The 21224-nt window shown below is 40.1% G+C and overlaps 1 protein-coding gene across 2 annotated transcripts in view; it reads right to left on the bottom strand.

Moving 5' to 3' along the window:
* Positions 1-241: 241 nt before the first annotated feature.
* The window catches only part of LOC122842632, an 88492-nt gene continuing 67509 nt past the window's right edge, over positions 242-21224 (bottom strand). Inside the window, exons 1-4 of one of the 2 annotated variants that reach the window (XM_044136685.1) lie at positions 15234-15313; positions 14733-14869; positions 9659-9783; positions 242-5994 (exon numbers count right to left, since the gene is read on the bottom strand). In XM_044136685.1, the coding sequence (XP_043992620.1) occupies positions 2069-5994; positions 9659-9783; positions 14733-14869; positions 15234-15272 (4227 nt within the window). In that variant the 5' untranslated portion in view covers positions 15273-15313 and the 3' untranslated portion in view covers positions 242-2068. Of the gene's footprint in view, positions 5995-9658; positions 9784-14732; positions 14870-15233; positions 15314-21224 lie in introns of those variants that run through there. The other variant, XM_044136684.1, reaches the window with a different exon arrangement.

Raw genomic sequence — 21224 nt, 5'->3', positions numbered from 1 at the left:
TTCTTCATCTGACTTTGGCACCAAAACCACCCCTGATGCAATTTGAGCGAAGATGTGTCAATAAAAGATAGCAGTATGCTATGGGAGTGCTGGTAATGTTATCAAGCCAAATAATTTTCATGCAAAGCTCAGGCCTTTTATTTCTCCAGATTTGTAGTTTTCAGTTTTAAGAATCTGAATTAAAATTAGGCATTAACCAATATGAAAATCTGGGCCGTTTTCTAACCCATATTTATCTGTATTTTATATTGATTTCATTATCTTTTGAGAATTTTGAAAAAAACGACCACACTACTGACTGGGATCAAATGAATTTCACGGCCACATGACCAACATCCAGAAACAAGATGGAAATAAATATTGGTTGTTGATATCGGCCCAGTTTTATTTATTAAACCGATACCGATATGTTATAAATGGCCAATGCTGATGGTAATGTTGATATATTATGTATCTACTCAACAGAAATGTTTTAAAGTCAATAAATAAAATACCAGGCCTTTACAAATATTTTACTCCTTATAAATATATGAAAAAGTAATCTTTTACGTTTGGTCACAATACAACCACAAACGTCTCCATTTTGTGTTTAAATGTCATGCTAGCTGTTGCTAGTCAACAACCTAGCAACATGTAAAACTTTGTCAATATTTTGATAATGTTAAAAAAAAACACAATTTCACAATTGTGGTGTTTCCATTTAATAAGAAACACAATTAAAATCCCACGTGAATAAATTTGTTCACGAGCAAGTCATTAAAAACATGCTGGCTCATCATCCTACTACTTCCTGTGCTCTTCTTCTTCATGGGTGGAGCCAGTGACAACATCCAGATGTTGATCACATGACTCAGGTGATGCAAAAAAAAGTGTTTCCATTGCAGGTTTGAGAAATAAACCATTTTCAATACTTTTTCAAATTTTTCATCGACAAACAAGAATATTTTTGAAATTGGGATTTTCATTAGGCAAACATATTTTCGAAATATCAAATTGCACAAATATATGGTGAATGGAAATGCAGCTACTGTTAATTGGAAGGAATATCATCCTTAAAATTAAAAATCTGAAATGCATGGCCAACATTTACTCTGATAAAAGTTGATGCAACTGAGTCGCTTCAAAGTCACCTGACATCTGCTCTGTTTTTCAGAGAACATTAGTGAACTGCTCAATCCATCATTCATCAAAATTTATGTTTCAAAAATGTGGCCCTGATGGAAGAAAGTCACTGTTGATTAAAAACTCATAAGAATTCCTAAAATGTTATGTGAGCAGAAAACCTGGTCCCCTTACACACGACCATCACTGTGTGGGCCATGCTTTTCTTCAGCAGGGACAGGAAAGTATTAACTCAGGAGGAAGCTGAACAGAAATGCAAATATCAGATCTGTCTTTGTAAAGAATTTTGATTTCTGCCTGCTTTTCACTTATTTTATGTTTTTCTAATCCCAATAAAAGACACTTCATGTTTATAATATGACACACAAGTGAGAAAGGTGACACAGTTCAAGGGATATAAATACTTTTACAATTGTATTTGAAGATCTGCCTTTCCTCTGACACGGCTGTGTGGCGTCGACAGTAAACGATCTGAAACCTCTCCGGGAGAAAATGTAAACCAAACAGCGTGTTTATGATCACAGAGTGAAGATATCTGAAAGGGATGCGAGGCTGAACTTTTTTCGTTTTCTTTTTACTGTCGTCGAAATTCATCCTGAAAGTAAATGATTGGTTTAAAATGCTAAACGGGAGACGTCGACTGATTTCTGCCGAGGGAAACGAGCCCAGCTGCGTGTTCCCGCCACGATCCTACAGGCTGCACACCTGAGGCTCATTTAGAGAGGGATTGCAACTGATGAGGATAATTAGCCATCTTTTTATATATTTCTTTCTTTTTTTTTTTCCAGACATGTGAATCAGTTCTGGAGTGTAAGGACTCCAAGAGACTCTGCATGAAGACAGATAGACTTTGTTTTCTGATTACGCTCTCCTTAAAATGACTCATATTCCACCCTGGATGTGATATTTAGGCTATGATGTGGGACTTGTCCTGGGGAATGGCAGCCTACAGTAACACCTGTAAGGGCAGAACTGCTGGATGAGGAGGAGGGTACAGGGATGGGTGGTGACTGTGAACGGGATGAAAAGCCGCTAAGGGGTACGGACCGGGAGCTTCCAGCAGTGGGATGGGGGAGGAAGCGTAGAATGAAGGAGGAAGAGGTGGAGGGGGCGGCGGTGGAGGTGGCGGAGGAGCAGGGCCAAGAGAAGAGAGGTGAGGGGAGAAGGGGGATAGGAAGTGGGGGTATGAGGAAAGCGGGAGGTGTGATGGAGGTGGCAGAAGGGAGAGGTTGTGCTGGATGAAGGTGTGGTGGAAGGAGAAGGAAGAGGAAGACGAGAGGGACGGCTGGAGGAGGAGCGGAGCATGGAGGGGGATGCAGCGTGGGGGGAGGTGAGGAGGAAAACATGGCCTCTTCTCTGAAAACAGATGCTCCAACTCTATCCCTTTCCTCCTCTCCCGTTCCTCCTTCTCCTTCCTCCTCACCCACTCTTTTTCCCACTCCTCCCTCTTTCTCTCCAGCCGCTTCTCCTCTTCCTCCTCCTCCTTCCTCTGCCTCTCCCCTGTGTGTACACGTTCTGCTTCGTTTCTGGTGCTGGTGTTATTAGCAGTATTACTGCTGGGATTACCATCAGGATTACTGCTGAAACCATGGCACTGACCGCTGTCAGTTTCAGTCTGAAGAACACCCCAGCTGCTCTCATAACCACCGTCTGGACCAGAGAGGGGGGCGCTGTCGTGACCCTGTGCTTCGGTTTCACCCTCCTTGCTCTGATCGCTCTGGACAAGTTTATCGACAGAGTCACAACTGCGACGAAAAGCGTCATCAGTTATGCTTTGATACTCTGTTTTGGTGTGCTTGTCTTCACACTGACAAAGGTTGTTGGTGCTACATCTGAGGGTACCCGTTAACTGTGCACACCCTAATGGTTCTGTTTTGTTCAAAGTACTATCAGGATTCCAGTCAGCCAAACGTACATGACATCCTTTGATAAAAGTCGTATCGTGATCACAGCAGATGGCAGAATTAAGTCCATCATCCCTGATGGACAGCTCAGCTCCCTGTCGGTGCGGCATTGAGGTGTTACAGGTGTGACAGTCACTGAGTTGTGTCAATCCTTCAGAGCGATCACAGTCAAACTGACTGCAGTCATTAGCAGTTCCATGACTCTCATCACAACAGCAGGGCTTGTCTTGATGGTCAGAACTGCAGCTAAGTGGTTCCTCGTCAGTGTTGGCGTTGTGGCTCAGGGGCTGTTGGGTCTTACAGATTGAGTGACAGTCTGTAGGCATGACCTGACAACAACAGTCCTCTTTGTCACTGAGGTCAGAGGTCAAGCTGGCCTGATTTCTTTCTTGCCTCTTGAGTAGAACATTCATGAATCTCCTCAATTGCCTCCTGCCTCGTCTTCGTTTCTTCTTAGGTGCCACCGGCTCCGGAGGTCCTCCTTTCCTCTTTCTGGACAATCCTGCAAGCAAACGAGAGGGAGGGGGAGCCACTTCCCCACTGGCCGATCCGATTCTCGGCTCTGCTTCCAAACAGCACAGGCTCTCAACTGTCGTGGTGCAGCTTTGTCCTGCAGGTATTGTTTGTGTTTGACCACACGCTGCGTCTCTGGAGGAAGTGGAGATGGGGCTAATCGTCGTATTTCCTGCCGTTTCTCCATGAGGTCTAGGAACACGACACATTTCCTCCTCGCATGCAGCGTCTCGACAGGGGAAAGTAACACCGCTAATCGCTAGCTTACACGTGTTTTCCACAGCGCCTCTTATCTCGCCGCTCCTCGGATTCCTTTGCTCCTGCCCGCCCTCCTTCTTCCCCGCCTGCGCGTCTTTGTGGATCACTCCCGTCCCTTTGTCATCCTCGGCAGGGCCGGGTGTAATTGCGGGACAGCGTGGTGTCTCCATAACAGACTTGGGGACGTGGCTAATCACAGAGCAGCATGCTGCACCCCTGCAGAGGAGCTTTCTGAGCCCTGGGCCCCATCCGGAGACTGATTGGTGGGATTGATGCTGGCTGGCCTCCCGCTTCACCTGCACACACAGCTGGTTACACCGATTACACCGATTCATGGGAAGATTACTTAATAGCTCTCCCCTCTTCTCGTCATTCCTACCTGCCCTCTCTTGCATCACCTGATTCCTTCTTATCCTTTGCTCCTCTTCCCTCGTCTTCTTTTCTCTCCCTCCTACCAGCTGATTTGCAGAGAGATTACTTAATAGCTCTTTATCTCTCCTCTCGTCTTTTATGTTGCCCTCTCTTTTCAGCTGCTCTTCCCCTCTCCCTTCAAACATCTGACTTGCAAAGAAGGGACTCATTATCTTTCCCTTTTCTGAGTCTTTTTTATCCGCCTTTCCTCTTCTTTTCTTTCTTCCCCTCCTTTTGGTTCCCCTCCCCACCCCTGCCCTCCTCCTTCTCCTTCTCCTTGCTGCTTTTTGAAGGCCTGGTGCATGGTGGCATTCTGCAGAGAGGGGAACAAATTTTAAAGCATTTTCATCACGGCAACTGGAGCGGCCCTGGATTGCATCGCCACCATCACAATGGTCGACAACTTCCACAGGATTTCCCGCCTGTCCTCCCTCTGCCTCTTCTCTTCTTTCATCTATCTTCTCTTCCTTTCGTCCCTCTGTATCTTCATGCCTCTCTTGGCAGTCGGGTTGTTTGATCACAGATGGCTTTATTCTCTCCCTCCCTTCCTCTAGTCCTCCTTTCTTTTCTGTGCCCTCTTTTTTGGCCTTGCGATGGGCTCTGAAGTCATACAGTAGAGGGTTGACGCTGTAGGAGATGGAGGGCGATGTTTTGGTGTAGTTTACCATCTCTGTGGGCCAGAGAAGAACCCTGCCTCTGTCACGGCTTAGAACCTGACAGAAAGGCTCTTTGGGACGATCTGGAGGTACAGGCATTGATGTGTTGCAACAGGCTAATGAGGGGAGGTTTGTTTCTTTTGGACTCTCATTTATGACACAAGAATCAGACTTCTCGGGATGATTTGTGGTAGAGGAAAGCAGGTCTTCACCTTCTTGATGTGTTGTCTCTTGATGGTGGACCTCATTTTCTCTGTGTGCTGAATCGGTGCTGATGCTGTCAGAAATCTGTTCTGGTGTGTCACTGTTTAAATAAAGATGAGCTTCAATCCCACGTTGGGCTTCTGTCCCATTGTCCTTACATAAAGAGATCTGGGCTCCATTCCCACTAATTGTCAAGTTCTCTTCTTCAATCACATTGCGATTGCATGAGGAAACCTGGGCTTTATTCCCAGGTGGTCCCAAGGGTCCTTTGTCAGCAGACTCAGCAGGCTGGAATTCAATCTTACTGTCCACACTGCACTGGTTCCCAGTGTCCCAGGCATCCACATCCAAACACACAGACTTTGACCCCTGATCAGTAACTTTCTCCCCAAGGTTTTTTGTCCTTTCCTGATTTGCCACACCTACTTGTTTCCCTGGCAACCCTGAACCCTGTCCGGCTTGGATGAAGACCGCAGCTGATTGGTGCAGGAGGACGCAGGTCCGCTTCGGCAGGGAGAAGGACACGGGGCGAAGCCGGATGGGGGCCAACAGGGCGTGAGCCGTACTCATCACCTTGCTTCGGTTGTAATTTGGGTTCAAGTCAGGGTGCTCGTAGGATTTTGTGCCAGTGGTAGCTGTTGGGACGTCTATAGGAGTCATGGCGTTACTCGTGTAACAATGAGGCGTCAAATGGTTGTAGAAGTGATTTGAAACGGTACAGTTTGTGTCATCAGGGTTTATTGTGTGGTTGGCTTTGAGGCGGCCGCAGTCCAGATGGGTCTTTTTGAGGATGCAGGGTTTGTCAGCAGCAGCTGCAGAGTTGTTTGCATCCGTTTGGCCGTATGCCCAATCAGTATTGCCCAGGAGTCTGGACTCGAGTGTGGGGTCGAGGGGGAGGAAGGGTTGGATCAGCTGGGTCTGTGGTTCTGAAAGGGAGAAGAAAATAGAGGGTTGGTACTGCTGACACTGCTCATATTTACATGCAAAACATAACTGGGTTATTTTCTACCCCAGTAATAAAAACAGAGTAGAAAAAAACTCTGCGGCACATTGGGCATTATTTTCTAAGACTTTGTATATAATATTCCGATCATGCTTTCGAGATTTTCTGTTTAATTGTTTTTAGTACAGCTGGATGATTTACTGCTGAACAACTGAAGAAAAGCATGCACTACATGAGTTTACAAACACTCATCTTTGGAATGATGTCATATTCAATTTGAGTCTTTAAGGATTAATTTGACTTTTGGCTTAAAAGCAAGGCATCTGTCTCAGTTGGCACTGATGTTGATGTTAATTTTCTAACTTCACTATGAACAGTGATGGGGTTTAGGTTAGTTATTCTTGGGTTATTCCTGAACACTCTGACCACTTTCATTCAAAGGTGATAGTCTGGATTAGATCATTGGTCCAAACAAAGCAAACCTAGATCTAGAAACTAAGATAAAACATAATATTATGTAATATTATGCCATCCAAGCTTATGGACTATGGAAAGAGTGAGCTGGCATCAGTCAACTAATTCATCTCTACTAATTCATTGGAATTGCTGAAGGAGCTTGTTAATGGCTGCCATCTGGGGGGTTTCTCTAGGGTCAGGGTGCCCTGATTATTTGACTCGAAAGTCTGGTTCGTTTGGGGAAGTGTGAATGAGTAATCAAACTCTGATGTGGACCAATAAAGCTAAGTCTGGGCTGCCTGAAAACCTAGCTTACCGTTTGGTTGAAGTGAAGTCTGGCGTGGTAGAAATGCAAATGTGAATGTCAAGTTGACTGTATACCACTCCCAAAGCATTCTGGGTAAATACAACCAAAACTAATGGGCAAGTCTAGAGCTAGCAGTAGAAATGGCTCATGAGAAATCCTACATGAAAATCTGATACCACTCCATTTTTGTTTGCATTTTGTGAAGAAAGAAGTTGCATTCAGTGTCTTCTTCAGAGGTTTCTGAGTCGTTTCCTTCAGTGGTTCTTGGTATTGCGCCCCCACAGGTGAGGAGGTGAACATGTTTTCAAATGTTTGAGATTGTTTGACACATTACTTTTGGTCCCCAATTGAACCAGGTCTACTGGACTATCAGGTGTGAGGACATCCTAATATTCATTTTCTATAACCATTTTAGTGCACAGCAAACTCCCAGACATGCATCTGTCTGCAAACAGGTGTGTTAAATGACTCAGACAGATATTTCTGGGCAAAGGTATTAAAATGACCCACAGCTTTAAAAGTTATCTGTAATGTGCCACCTTCTTATGCCGTGGAGCACAGTTTATAAAACATTTGGGAGTTTAAAGAAGGCGAGCCTTAAAATGACATTTTTCTCTCCCTATTGTGAAAATGCTAATTCATTCAGCACTCAGGCAGACAGCCGAGTTTGAACGGAACTGCCCAACTTTTCCGATGGCTTTGACTTTATAATGAGAAACCTGTACCGAATGAGAGGGTGACATATTTTTCAGATCAGAGGATGACAGTTGATTGTTTCTCTGAAGTCCACACGGAGTGATGCTTTCTTAGCTTTTAAAATGCAGCCATTTGGCACACAAAATCCACTGGAGATGGACTAAAGGGATCTGATTTCAACTTTTGTTTCAGAGGAAACTCAGACAAGATGACAGAAAATAATTCAGTCCAACAATTCCTCACAGACTAACCCACTTATAAGTGAATATATCTTAGTTATGGACATAACTTTAAACTTTAATCCTGCAAAGGAGAAAATAAACTTAGAGCTTCTATTGGGTAATATTTCTATCAACTTTGCACATCCAGCAACTGACATTATTAATATATCACTGTAGGGTTGATATTTGCAGTAGCTCCGTCTCCATTGCAAATGGGCTTAAAGCTTTTTGATATTTCGCTAATGTATAAAAAAACACAAATTCAAAATTGTGGTGTTTCCATTAAAATTGCACGTGAATACATTTGTTCAAGCAATAAGTCATTCAAAAACATGCAGTGCCATCATCCTCTGGCCCAAAGGTTTAATCTTTCAGTCTCGTCTGACCAGACCATGTTCATCCACATTTTTGTGATATATCTCACAGAGGCATCATGTTTTACCGACAGCAACATCTGTTACATTTTCAGTTGCTGTGGTTTGCTTTCACACTGCTCTGTATCAAACAAACTGAACACTGTGAGCAACCTGTTCACCTCCTCACCTGTGGAGGTGCTACACCAAAAACCACTGAAGGAAACAAGTCAAAAACCCCAGAAGAAGTCACTGAGCACAACTTCCTTCTTCACAAAATGTATTTCTCAGTGTTTTTGGCAAAAGATCTCGAGCCATTTCTCCCACTAATGCTAGACTCATGTTTGTTTTGGTTGCATTTACCCAGAATGCCCTGCGCTACAGTCCATGTCCTGCTATTGGAGTGCTCTCCGGTCCGCTTGGCGTTTACATATGCATTCAAACCGCACCAGAGTTCATTTCAACCGAACTGAGACCATTGTTAGTAGATGAACTTTTTTTGGTTAGCATCAGAGTTTACATCTCTCCAAAGGAACAGAAGTTTCTAGGTAAATGAACTAGAGTTCAACTACAGTGGGCCAGACAGGTCTGGTGTGATTGCACCCTTAGATACATATTGGAAAAATTCTTTTATGAAAACATCTTCTTTTTTGTTTCCCAATTATGTAATCATTTGTGTTGGCCTCTTATGGCTCTAAGGTGACAAGATGTCAAATGAAGTGTTGAAAGGTTAATAATTTTGTAAGTCAACGTATAATATCTGGTACAGTTCAGGAGTAATAATTTGGTATAATATTTGTATTTAAATGACATCAGACCTTTAAGCTTCATTACCCAAAGGCAACTGATGATCAGAATCATAATGTGACTGGGATATTATTGCCTTTAAATAAGTTTCTTCTTTGACTTGATGGCCATTAAACAAGGATATGGATATGGAATCTTTGATGTAAGAAAGTTAAACCATAAATATTTGAAATGATGAGGTTGTCTCTAAAATGTTAATCCTGCATTCTGCAGTATTACTCATGGACGACTGACCTGAATTAAAGTAGAAGTTCCAACCCTGTCCTGGTTATTATTACAAATCACATAAGTGAGCTTTTTTGTTTTTACATTTTGACAATTTAAAAAAAAAAAAAAAAACAACTAGAAAAATGTATTAAAATACAGTCTGAATTTAGTTAAGTGGATCAGGACTAACTTAACGCTGCAGCGACTCTTAACATTAATTTCCCTCCTTTTCAAATGATCAATAATAAAATCATTTTTGCTGATTTCCTGAGTGAATTCTTTCGTCTGCGTTTTTCTCCTGCTGAATTGAACTTTTTTCTCTTTTTTTTTGGTCTGAGGCTCTTTAACAGGGGCTGCTGCTTCCAAATCCCTGCAGCATTATTTCATTTGCTGTATAATTGCCCAGAACACAATTTTCTTGTTACGTTGCATCGGCCTGCTTCCTCATCTTTATTTCTCTCCCCATTTCATTTCTTGCTGTCAACAGACATAATTCAGCAGACCGCATGCCGGTTAATCCCTCAGTATCAAGAGTGATATCCTCGTCGCCGAAAACCAAACACTCTCTCATAAACTATTTAAGCAGATAAGAGCTCTTACTTGTTGCCCGTTCAGCGCCGCTCGGATGAAAAGCTTCCCAGTTCCGCTCGACATTTGGTTGGGGCTGATTCGCTGGGTCGATTGCCACTGTGGTGGACCGGAACATCGGACCAGAACCCGGAGCGCTGAGGAGAAAAGAAGAGAGGAGAGGATGAAGACGGAGGAAAGATAGTCCAAATGGGGAAAGTGAATCAGGGCGATTGGAGAAGGTGAAAGGAAAACCAGAGATAAAGGAAATGAAATAAATTTAGAAGAGAGGACAAAAAGAATCAATAAAGAGTTAAGAATGAACACATTCAGAGGAGAGGAATTAAGAAGGACAAGAGGAGACCAAAGCTAAAATCTAGCTGAAAAGAACTTTATCTGTGCCTCTCTTTTCTTCCCACTTTGTGCAAGAAAACGACTGGCATTGTTGTTGAGCTGAAAATGGGAATGACAGCCGACACTGAGACTATTTATATTTGGTGAGTGTGTACTAAACACTGCGCTTGGTCAGAAAGGCTTTACAGGCTTCCTGAAAACCCAGACGAAGCTCCACCACTTACATTCCCTTTTAAAAGGCAGACACCATCATTTTTTATAACTTTCTGTGTAACTGTATCCATGCTGGTAGTTCATAATAGTTATATTCATAACTAAAAGTGTGATTATGGAAATAATGTGGACATATTCAGTTTCTGAAAAGTGAAAAAGGGTGTTGAACGCAATTATTTGATACTACAAACAGAGCAACATATTTGGGCATCAGTGCATAAGAAGAAAGTACTGATATTTGTCTTTTAAGTAAAATGTGTTTATAAGGTGAAGGTTTATATCGTCTCGTTCCTGTAATTTACTATTGTCACCATTCATGACAAACTTTGTAATTGACAGAAATAATAGTATTTGCGTAGATTTGGTCATTTCTGGTTTGGTTCTGCACTTCATTGTTACTCTAGCAGCTTTTGCTTTAGCTAGACATGCAGTGGTTGGAAGCTTCTGTAAAGTCAAACTTTTCTCCACATACCAGGTTCCTGTTTCAGGCACAAGAGCTGGAATGAACTCATAGGTTGATATCACTAATGTAATTTAACAGAAGGTGAAAACAGATAATTGATTTTCAAAGGACAAATCAAGCTGTTTTATTATTTGTGATTTTAAGACTTTAGTTTTAGATTGCTTGTAAATTGACTGTTGATTGTGTGGAAAGTATAAAGTGTTTTAAGGACAAAGCTTCTGGAAACGAATATAGTTTGAAGTTTAAAGGACTTTTTGGTATAAGCTGTAAAAATAATAAGAAAAAAGGGGGGTAGTGAGTTAAAGTGAGAGCTAAATGTTAGCAAACACAAAGCGTATATAACAATGAGGAGAATGTGATCTGTGGAGGGAATTTATGGAAGTGTTTGGACAAAGACAATTTCATTGTAAATATATTAACAAATCCCTATTGCAAAAGTAAATGGATGGTTAACAGTTTATTTGAATGGGCGTTCATAAGACGGTCATAAATATGACATAATGTTACATACTCTACATTATAGTGGCTTTATAGTTTCTTCTTGGTATTATTGATGGAAGATCGGTGGAAGCTTTTAGTTTACTATCATACAGTTAAAAGTCAAGGTTGAATGAGTAACCATCTCATTTTAATTTTTATTATTCATGTTTTTTTTTTAGAGTTTTCACCCCAAACTACATGTATGACAACAACATCCTTCCACAGTAAAAGCTGAAGGTTTGACTTTTCATGAAACAAGTAAAAGGAAGGAAACGTTGAAACTTAGAGCGTCTCATCTTCTACATGAGCAGTAACAGAGCAACGTTTGGTGCCTTCAGGTCTCAGATACCAACAGTGTTAGAGATGATGCAACTCAAAGACAAATTATCTTCATTAATAAGCAGCAGAAAACCTCAAAATGAAATCCTGTTACTCAACAACAACATATTTGGCTTTATTTTCATACTAAATATAAACGCGGTATAATCTTAAATCATTCCAAGTCTTTATTTACATTTCTAATTCCTGCAGAGGAAACTTTCCTGCATGGATTAAAGAGGCTGAATGTTTTGAAGGTGTGTGCAGGGACTGCTTTCTGGCACGGATCAGCGCTCTGGTGGTGTGGGTGTGTTTGGGTTGTGACTCTGAGCTCGGCGCTCAGATCGCGTTCACATGTGACACCGTGTTCGGCGGATTCTGCTGCTGGAGGAACGCCAGGCGAGCCGTCCTCAAAACATGTTTTTAGGAGGAAGCAGCCGAGTCCATGCTATGTTTCTGAACATGCAGGAGCGCTGATGCTCCAGACACACCAAGGCACGCGCATAAATCAGAGGTTATGATGCATGTTTTTAAAAGATGAGTTTATAGTTTATGCTGTTTGACTCTATCTTATCTCATGTTTTGGCAGTTGACTTTATTTATAGTTACAGTGTTGAACTATTACTGTTTTATGCCTTTCCTTTTTTAGTTGTTTGAGTGTATTTGCATGCCATTATATTTGGTTTTCATCTTGTTGCATTTCTCATTCTTATAAATCTCAGCTATTTCTTAAATCCATAATTTATTTACTAGCATCTTTTTAACAAATTGTAGGAAATAAGTTGACAAAAAACGTCTTCATGTGCAACAACATAAGTACATGTCACATTTTCTCTTTAACGAGTGTCTGACTAAATAATAAAAAGATCATACATATAATTTCCACAACAAAATGACACAAATATCCATAGTATTTATTTATTTTTTCTCAACATTATTTTGGAAGCTAAGAACTTTTTTTGTTAAGTCGTTATCCACAAACATCGACATCCCATTGAAGAAAATGGGGTGTAAACATGTATTTATTAAAAATAAATAAATAAATAAAATGTGCTTTAAAAATGAACACACAATCCCTACTGCAGATATTTATTTACTTTTTAAATGACTTGTTTTTTCAGAAAAGACTCCCTAATATCTGCGGCTCTAAACACATTGAATTAATTTTTTTTTTACTTAATGAAAGTGGAACATCTTTGACTGTGGGACACATTTTACTCTGTTATTAATCTGACTCTAATAGATAAACAGCGTGAAGTTTTCAAGGTAACCACCTCCTTCATTTCCCCTGCAGGAACAAAGGCCAGATCAGATTACCCAGGAACATGTTTACCCCAGAGCTCTGGACTTTTGCTATCTAATGCCTTATCTCTGCTCATATTTCCAGAATTTCATTTCACTCATCTCCCAGTTTGAAAGCCTCGACAGTTCTGTTTCCTCTTTGATTAATAAAGCTGCAGTAATTGATATTTTGTTTGCAGACACAACATTTCGATCCAGCCACTCACTTTAAATATTACTTCTTTAGTGTTTGCATTTGAATACATTAACAGGACCGGCTAACCTTAGTGAAAATTGTAATTAAAAGAATGAGCTGTGGAGTTTGACTTTCAGCATCTGTGGAGGTGGAGAGATTAACCAGACATTTTGTCATAATGTTATAATATGACAGCGTTTAACTGCTGACATACAAAATAAAACAATCACGTTTTCTGACGACTTTCACTATTAAGTGTTGTCGGTTTATTCCAGACATTCTCAGTTGGGTTCATCTCCGAACTTCATGCTCTCTGAATCGTTTGTTCACAATTGAAGCCTAACAAATCCTGGTTATCACTGCGTTTCAAGCACTGCATTAGAAAACGTTTATGGGAAAAATCTGAAATAACCAACTCCAACCAAATAATAACCAAAACGTTTTTACACTCGCTTGAGGTGATTTTTGGCTTTTCCATAAAAGAGCTGAAGCTCAAAACTGGAGATCCCATCCACTGGTGGGTCTGTGTCTTCTTAGGAGCACGAAACCTGAAAAATGTTCAAAGTCCAATTTTCTAGCACAGAGAGGAGGATACATAGGAACGTCCACTTCCTGTTTATTACAGCCGTAACATCAACATCTGAAGGAATCACACTTTGTGTAGCCTGGCAGGTTTTGCTCTAAACCAATACATTGAAACATCCCTAATTCACATTTTCTTATTTGTCTTTATTACAACATTTCAAAAGTTCAAACATCCATCTGTCTGCAATGAATCTATATGATGTGTTATGTCTTGGTGACAGATGTTTCAATAACATTTTAATTTACTGTATGGGTCTGTAAATGAAACTTGGGTTTGCGTTACTTTTGATTGTTTTGCATGTATGTGTTTTTTATATAATCACATAAGTCATAAATGACTGGAAATATACAGAAATCTTTTGACGTTTCTGTATGTTTTTTAATAGAAAATGAAGAAATTTGAAGCAAGCAGCTAAGAAAGGTTATGAGATTAATCTCCTTAAATGTGCAAATTTGGCTTATTTTAAAACAATTCACAGCACTCAAGTTCCTTTTCGGAGCTTTGTTTTCAAGACCCTGATAGTGAGGATGTAAAACTGATGGCTTCGCCTCCTGAAGAGCGCCTCGCTATTATTGCTGGTTGTGGTTCTGACCCGTCTGTGTCCTGCTGTGACATGTCAAAATGTTAGCAGTAAATTAAGGGATCTCCAGCTGCTTAACAGCCTAAATACAACCCAGTTAGACACAAAACATCTTGGGTTATTTTATATTGTCTGTTTTCCATACGTCAACAATCCCAAGCCTTTTACTTCTGTCTTTGGGCTCCACCTCCTCATAAATACGTTAAATAAATGTTCACCTAACCTTTTCCACCCGCTGGTTGGTGCTGAGTACATATCAAACATTTTTTCTCGCAGAAAGCTACATAGAAAGGGCGCTGATTAAAGCCGAGAAAATGCAGGGAAACCATAAATGTCAGCCTGACGAAATAATGGAGTGAATGCAGTGAGAGCTGCACGGTCAGGTGATTAGCTTGAGCGGATTTATTATTACAAGCAGTCTCTTACATTAAATATATGGCGATATAAAAGAACATTAACTCAGAGTTGTAAAGAAAAAGGTTTTTTTTTTCTTCCCAACGAAGCAACATTTTAACATAAGTTGCATAAAATATTCAAAACGCAGGCCAACATCTGCTGTGGTGGGAGACGGTTGTGCACCAGAACAACAACAAATGGATTAAAGTGTAAACAAAAGAAGTAATGGATGTTGCTCACCACTCTCCGGTCCGCCTTGCGTCACGCTGATGAACTCTCCTCAGCGCTCTCTCCTCTCGTTTCTCCTCCCTGCGCCTCCTCTGCCTCCTGCAGGCCAGGGCTCTGTAAAACTCCCTCTGCTTCAGCTCCTTCAGGCGCTGTGGAACAAACACGTCTTACTGTTTACTGTAAGACAAATCCTAAATGGAGTTTGCTAACAAAGAGAGGTTGGGAAGCTAAAATACATATATTAAAAAAATGTCTGTATTTAAACTGAAGCGTGAACATTTACCTTTTTCAGTCCATTGCGGACATCACTGTCTTTCTATTTATGCATGTTACCAGTATCTTTATTTTTGCCACGTACACATAAGTCTTTATGTTAGTTTTTACCACTATCACTCACCAGAACCACTCAGCCTCACACAGAACACACTGAAGCCATTACAGAGTATTAGTACTGCATTAATGCAGCATATTTATCATTATCATCTCAGAGTTACCCATGGATGTACAAATTACCCGTGGTGACTTCATGGTACTTGTCTTTATCAGTTTCATCAGATGGGGTCAGGGATATTGGTATTCATGAGCTGAAGCACACAGCACACTACAGTATGACACCATCACACAAACTAATTAGCCAGCTATCAATATAGCTAGCTTACAGACAGCCAGGTATCAATCTAGTTAGCTTACAGATAGCCAGGTATCATTCTAGCTAGCTTACAGATAGCCAGGTATCAATCTAGCTAGCTTACAGATAGCCAGGTATCAATCTAGCTAGCTTACAGACAGCCAGGTATCATTCTAGCTAGCTTACAGATAGCCAGGTATCAATCTAGCTAGCTTACAGATAGCCAGGTATCAATCTAGCTAGCTTACAGATAGCCAGGTATCAATCTAGCTAGCTTCCCAGGTAGCTAGCCAGTTATTTAGATGGCTACCCAGATAGCCAGCTGGCTACCTAGCTAACTACTGTTAGAGAGAAATTGTTATTTTCAAGCTGTTGTGCAAGGAAAAGGATTTGACATAGTACCAAAATTATTATTATTATTATTATTATTATTATTATTATTATTATTATTATTATTATTATTATTATTATTATTATTATTATTATTATTATTATAAAAGTCATGAATAGTGTACAAAACAAGTCAGGCAAGAACATTTGACAATATTACAGTTTTCAGAAAAGACTTTGAAAAGAATAGTTTAAAGGAGGTTTGAAGTTCATTTTACTTTCATTTAGATTTAAGTTAATATATTTTCATTTGATATTTTCAATTGTTTTGTGGTACATAGCAGTTTTTTTTGTAGAAAAATAAATATCAGCTAAAGGTTCTATAAGCTTGTACTTTATGTAAGTTTAAGTCTCCCCTGCTCCCTATTTCACATAGAATAAGGCAATGGTAAGCTGCGTTTTTAGATGCCTAAGATTTTATGTACACCATTAAAATTATTAGTAAATTATTAAGTGCAGTCGAGCCCCATCTGACAGATACCCAACCAGCTGCCACTGGTGCTCACTAAGTCAGCAGTCAGCTTTAGCACAGTCCAGATCAGCTTAATTCACTTACTGAGCTCCGTTTGCAAACCCACAACTACTTACACACTGTGTGTGGGCGTGTGTATGTGTGTGTCACAGATAACAATGATAATAACACAGGGATGAGTTCTCATCACACACAGACGGACAAATAGACAGCAAGGCGGGCAGTGGGAATGGCAAATGGACGAGCGAACAAAAATAGACAGACAGATGAAACACAGGCAGACAGACAGACGCAGGCAGGCAGGCTGGAAGACAGCTGCACTGGGGTTTGTTAACGCTCACTGCTGCATGTAGCCTCTGCATTTCATGGATGGTTTGGATGTTGTGTTGGGGAGGAGGAGATGACAGCAGGGCTCACAGCAGGCTGTAATCAGAAGCTCCAAATATCTCAAAGTACAATCTTAGAGATGTGAACAAACTACCACAAAGCAAACTTTTAGGAACTTCACGTCATCACATGTTCAGGTTTCTTCACCAGCAGGAAATACATTCATACTGATTCTGGACTTTGCTCAGAATATTGATGTGGGGTTGGGTGGAGTATTCATTAGTTGTGAGTGTCCTAAATGTGGGGCCTGCTCTGACAAAACGGCTAGTCAGAGCAGACCCGGTTCTAAAGCAGACTCTTAAAACAAGTCCAATGATTCAAGTCAGTAAGGTTAGTGTGTTGCTCATCTGATTTATTCCAGATGAACAGTTATCCACCATGACTGTGGATAGCTGGTTTTCCTCTAACACAAAAACAGAGCATACTTGTTTCTCCACCGTTTGCACATTGAGCAGCATACAAGCAATAAGACCACCCTCCAGGCTCCCAGTGTCTGTTTAATTACTTTCTCAATTACATAAGAAAGTAATTGAGCAGACAGAAATCCTTTGCAAATGTGCACAACACTGTCAATATTCCACTAATGACAAAAAAACATTTTGCATTTACAGTGTTTCCATTAAATAAGAAATGCAATTAAAATCACACATGGATATGTTTGTTCAGACAATACGTCATTAAGAACCTGCTGCATCATCATCCTCCAACTGCAGCCTGTCTTCTACTTCCTGGTTTGTGCCAGTGGTAACATCTGGGTTGTTAATCATGTGACTTCTGTGAGGTGAAAAAAGTGTTTCTTCGCAGTTTTGCAAAATAAACCAATTTCTACATGGCTAAAAAATAATCACCTCATCCTAGAGTCAAAACGTTTTATCGAAAGTCTTTTCAAGACTGCAGTGTTTCCGTTAAGCAAATTTATTTTCTAAATGCCAAATTGTGCAGTTTTGTGGTCAATGGAGACGCAGCTACTGTGAAAACAAGCATTATTATACATTACAATATGATTGCCTGAGGTAGTATCCATGTTTATCTATCTTATTTTTCTTCATAGAAAGTGAATGAGTAATGCTTAATGGACCAACTTAGTCTTAAAAGTCAATAAACGTAAACTATTAAGTCAATTAATTAATTAAGTTAGAGGTCTAAAGCTATGAACATCAGCTGTTAAGTCAAAGGCTCAATCAAAGTGTCTTGGTCACATTTCCATTATGTTACAACCACAAACATCTATGGATTTTAGCAAAAAGTCTTTCCAACCAGCAGCTGAATAATAGAGATTTTTAACTTTATCTACTAATTAATGACTTCTGAAGACAATCTGTTGCTTTTAATTTATTTAGAGGCATCTAGTAAAGGGGTTGACTAGAGATTCATGACACTTCCTTCTCGGGTTTTGTAACGTTTCTCCTCCATGTAATGACTTTACTGAAATCAGAAATGAAATGAATAATTAGACTCACTCATCCAGGTTTATAACTGTGGTATAAACATTTTTGCAACACTGACTGAATTTGTGAGAAAAATATCTGTTTTGTCTATGCAAACAAACAAATCTTGTTCTCAGTCAATGGCCCACATTTATGGAAGTATTTTACAGAATAATACTCCATAGAAAATGTTGATTCTAAAGGGAAACTAAAGGTTTTCTGACTCCTCTGGTGGACTGTACTCATTGATGCTGAGCACTGTATGTAAATGGTAAGAGCCATTATAAGTCAAAGATTTTGTGTAGGAAAATCAAGAAGACATAAGTGGAATATGGACTGAATTTAATGAGTCAGATGGCATTTTTATTGTCATAGTGACCATTCTGTACACTAGAGCCACATTGACTGAGACACACACTTTCATACACTGATACACAGATCACTAGGAAAGTGCCCAGGGGCATCACAGAGTTTAATAGGGGGAAGATGGAATCAAACCCACAACCTTTTAATTGCAAAACAACTTGTCCAAGATACTCTGGACAACTTGTCCAATTAACATTATGTTGTCACCCTACAATATAAGTCAGATATTCTGTGAAAAAAAATCTAGCTCCCAGTGCTCCCAGTACCAACTGCATAAATACACCACTCAGTCAGAAACAACCAATCAGAGGCAGGAGACGGGTCCTAGTGCTGTCAATCACTCTCATGCTAACGCCCTCTCTCTTTGCTCTCTACTAGGCTACAGCTGGTCTGCCACAACATAACCTGCCAGGAATGCTGACGCTGGTTAGCATGGGCACCATGACTGTGGACAGCTGGTCTTCCTGTAACAGTTAGTTGTTTCTGTGCCGTTTGCACATTGAGTAGCATACAGGAGATTGATTGACAGCACTAAGACTCTCCTCCTGGCTTTGATTGGTTGCTTCTGATTGGGAGCAGTGCATTTCCTGGAGACCAATACAGTAGGTCTCCAGTAGACCTGGAGAAAATCAACCAAGTAGAAGAGGTTGATTTTTCACAGATTATTTGTCTCATACTGTCACAACAGTATAGCAACATTTTTAATAAAAATGAAAAAAAAAAAAAAAAAAAAACCCATTTTTGTCAGAGTTACATACTGCAGCTTTAAGGAGATAGGCTGCATTGTGACCTGTAATTATGATGTCTTCAAAAACAGGATATACTAACTGATGCGTGACGACAGGGCCTATATATTTATTCAGTTTATTTCAATTAAAAAAACACAGTTAAATGAACTAGAAACTTCCACTGGTAATGAGTAAACTCAGTCGCTGTCGCATTACAGCGTCAATGTCGACGCATGTTTTCTCAGCGAAGTGAGGAACAGTTGGTTACACTGACATGTTATCAGTTAGTATACGAAACCTTTGACTGATGAAAGGAAAAATTAAACAGCTGCTGTTTTGGGTGCAAGCGGCTGTTGGCGTCTGTTTCTATGTGTCATGTGTGTGCTCATGTGTATGGGGTGTGTGTGTGCAACAAGAGTCAAAATTAGTAGGGCCAGTGTTTACACTAAACTGGCAAATAAATCTGACCTTTATTCCTGCGTCAGATAAAGCAACACTTCTATCCTGAGCTTAACAGCGCTGGTCACCTTGTTGGCAGGGTTAAACGGAAAGAACAGCAGAATTCTGTTCCTTTTCATATTTTACAACGTGTCAGCAGCCTGGGCTTAGAAAACACTTTAGATATTCATCAATCAAACAAGAAACCATGCAGCACACAAGCTGATTATGAGACGATGAGCCCTTGGGCACAGGCTCTTTAAAGACCCCCTCCCCCTTAAGCAGCAAATTAAATTGCTTTGTTAATTATACTGTAGGCTTACTGTAGCATTTGTGTGGAATTTACTGCACAGCTGTGTTGTGTAGGAATTAATGAACAAATGCATTATTAAAATGTGAAATCAGCTCACTGTTCTGCAGATACTTATTAGGATTTCACTTCATTAGCGATGAGATTTTTTGCACGTTCCCTCTGCTTATTTGCTTATTTGTCTATAATGAGATGAGCCGGTCCAAGGGCACTCTGTGTACCTCTGCTCAGCAACTTTCCCTAATCCAAGGCTGCACTTATTAAGTTTGTTTTTCTTTTAATAAACTTAGCATGAAGAGCTGCTGGAGACGCCAAAGGGCCAAAGTCAAACAAAAGAAGCTCGACTTGGAGTGATTCACCTCCATCAGATGAGCAAACGGACTCACAAAGAACAATGAATGTAAGGTTCATGAGCGTTAGCATTGACAGTGTCGCAACAAAAGTATCTGCCCTCTTAAAGATCATCAGATTACATTAATTGACTGATATAACCAGAGTATTTAAAAAAAAATGATATTGATTTAATTGATTCTTTCTGTATTTTTAACAAATCAAAAAATATTCAGGGGAAAAGTTATCCAAGCTAATCTGGTCCAGATAGGAAGCTAGCAAAAAGCTATCCAGGTTCTTGTTTGAATAGCTTATGTTCCTGTAATGAATGTAATCATCATCTGAAAACTGCTTTATGGATTTAATCTGGTTTTCTTTGTATTATAGGAAACTTCTGAATGTGAATCTATACTTTTCAGAGAACTGTATATTAGTCATTTGATTTGGATAAAAACATCACACACATTTTTTTCCCTTTTTGATTCAACTTCTTGGAGAATAAGCAACAAAATCACAACTTGTCCTCTTGGGTTTTTCTGCTAAATATGTAGCAGCTAATGATGCTCAAGTTCAGCATCTGCTCTGCAGCTTCCTATCTAGCCTAGAGGCTAAATAGGAAGTATTGCTATGCTTGATAACAGTCACTGCCAATAATTTTGTTCTTGTAATGAATATTATCATTATCTGAAAACTGCTTTATGTATTTAATCTGGTTCTCTTTGTATGTCAGGAAAGATCTGAGTGTGAAAGAAGACACTCAGTTCTACTTTTTCATACAACTGTGTGTACATCAGTGATCTGGTTTAGATTAAAACACCTCACATTTTTTCCCCTTTTTCGTTTCAACTTCTTGGGAAATAAGCAACTAAATCACAAGTCTTGTTTTTCTCTGCGAAATGTGAGCAAAGAAAACAATTCTGTACAAACTGAGTATTATTGTTGATCTACAGAACATTCACATTTGTCACAAAAGTAAAACCAGTTCTGATGACGTATAGCCATTTCAAAGACAAGAGAGAAAACCTCAT

Source organism: Gambusia affinis, linkage group LG13 (genome assembly GCF_019740435.1).
Source record: "Gambusia affinis linkage group LG13, SWU_Gaff_1.0, whole genome shotgun sequence".
Lineage (NCBI taxonomy): Eukaryota > Metazoa > Chordata > Actinopteri > Cyprinodontiformes > Poeciliidae > Gambusia > Gambusia affinis.
Note: the sequence above shows the minus strand (reverse complement) of the source record. Positions and strands in the feature narration are given on the sequence as shown.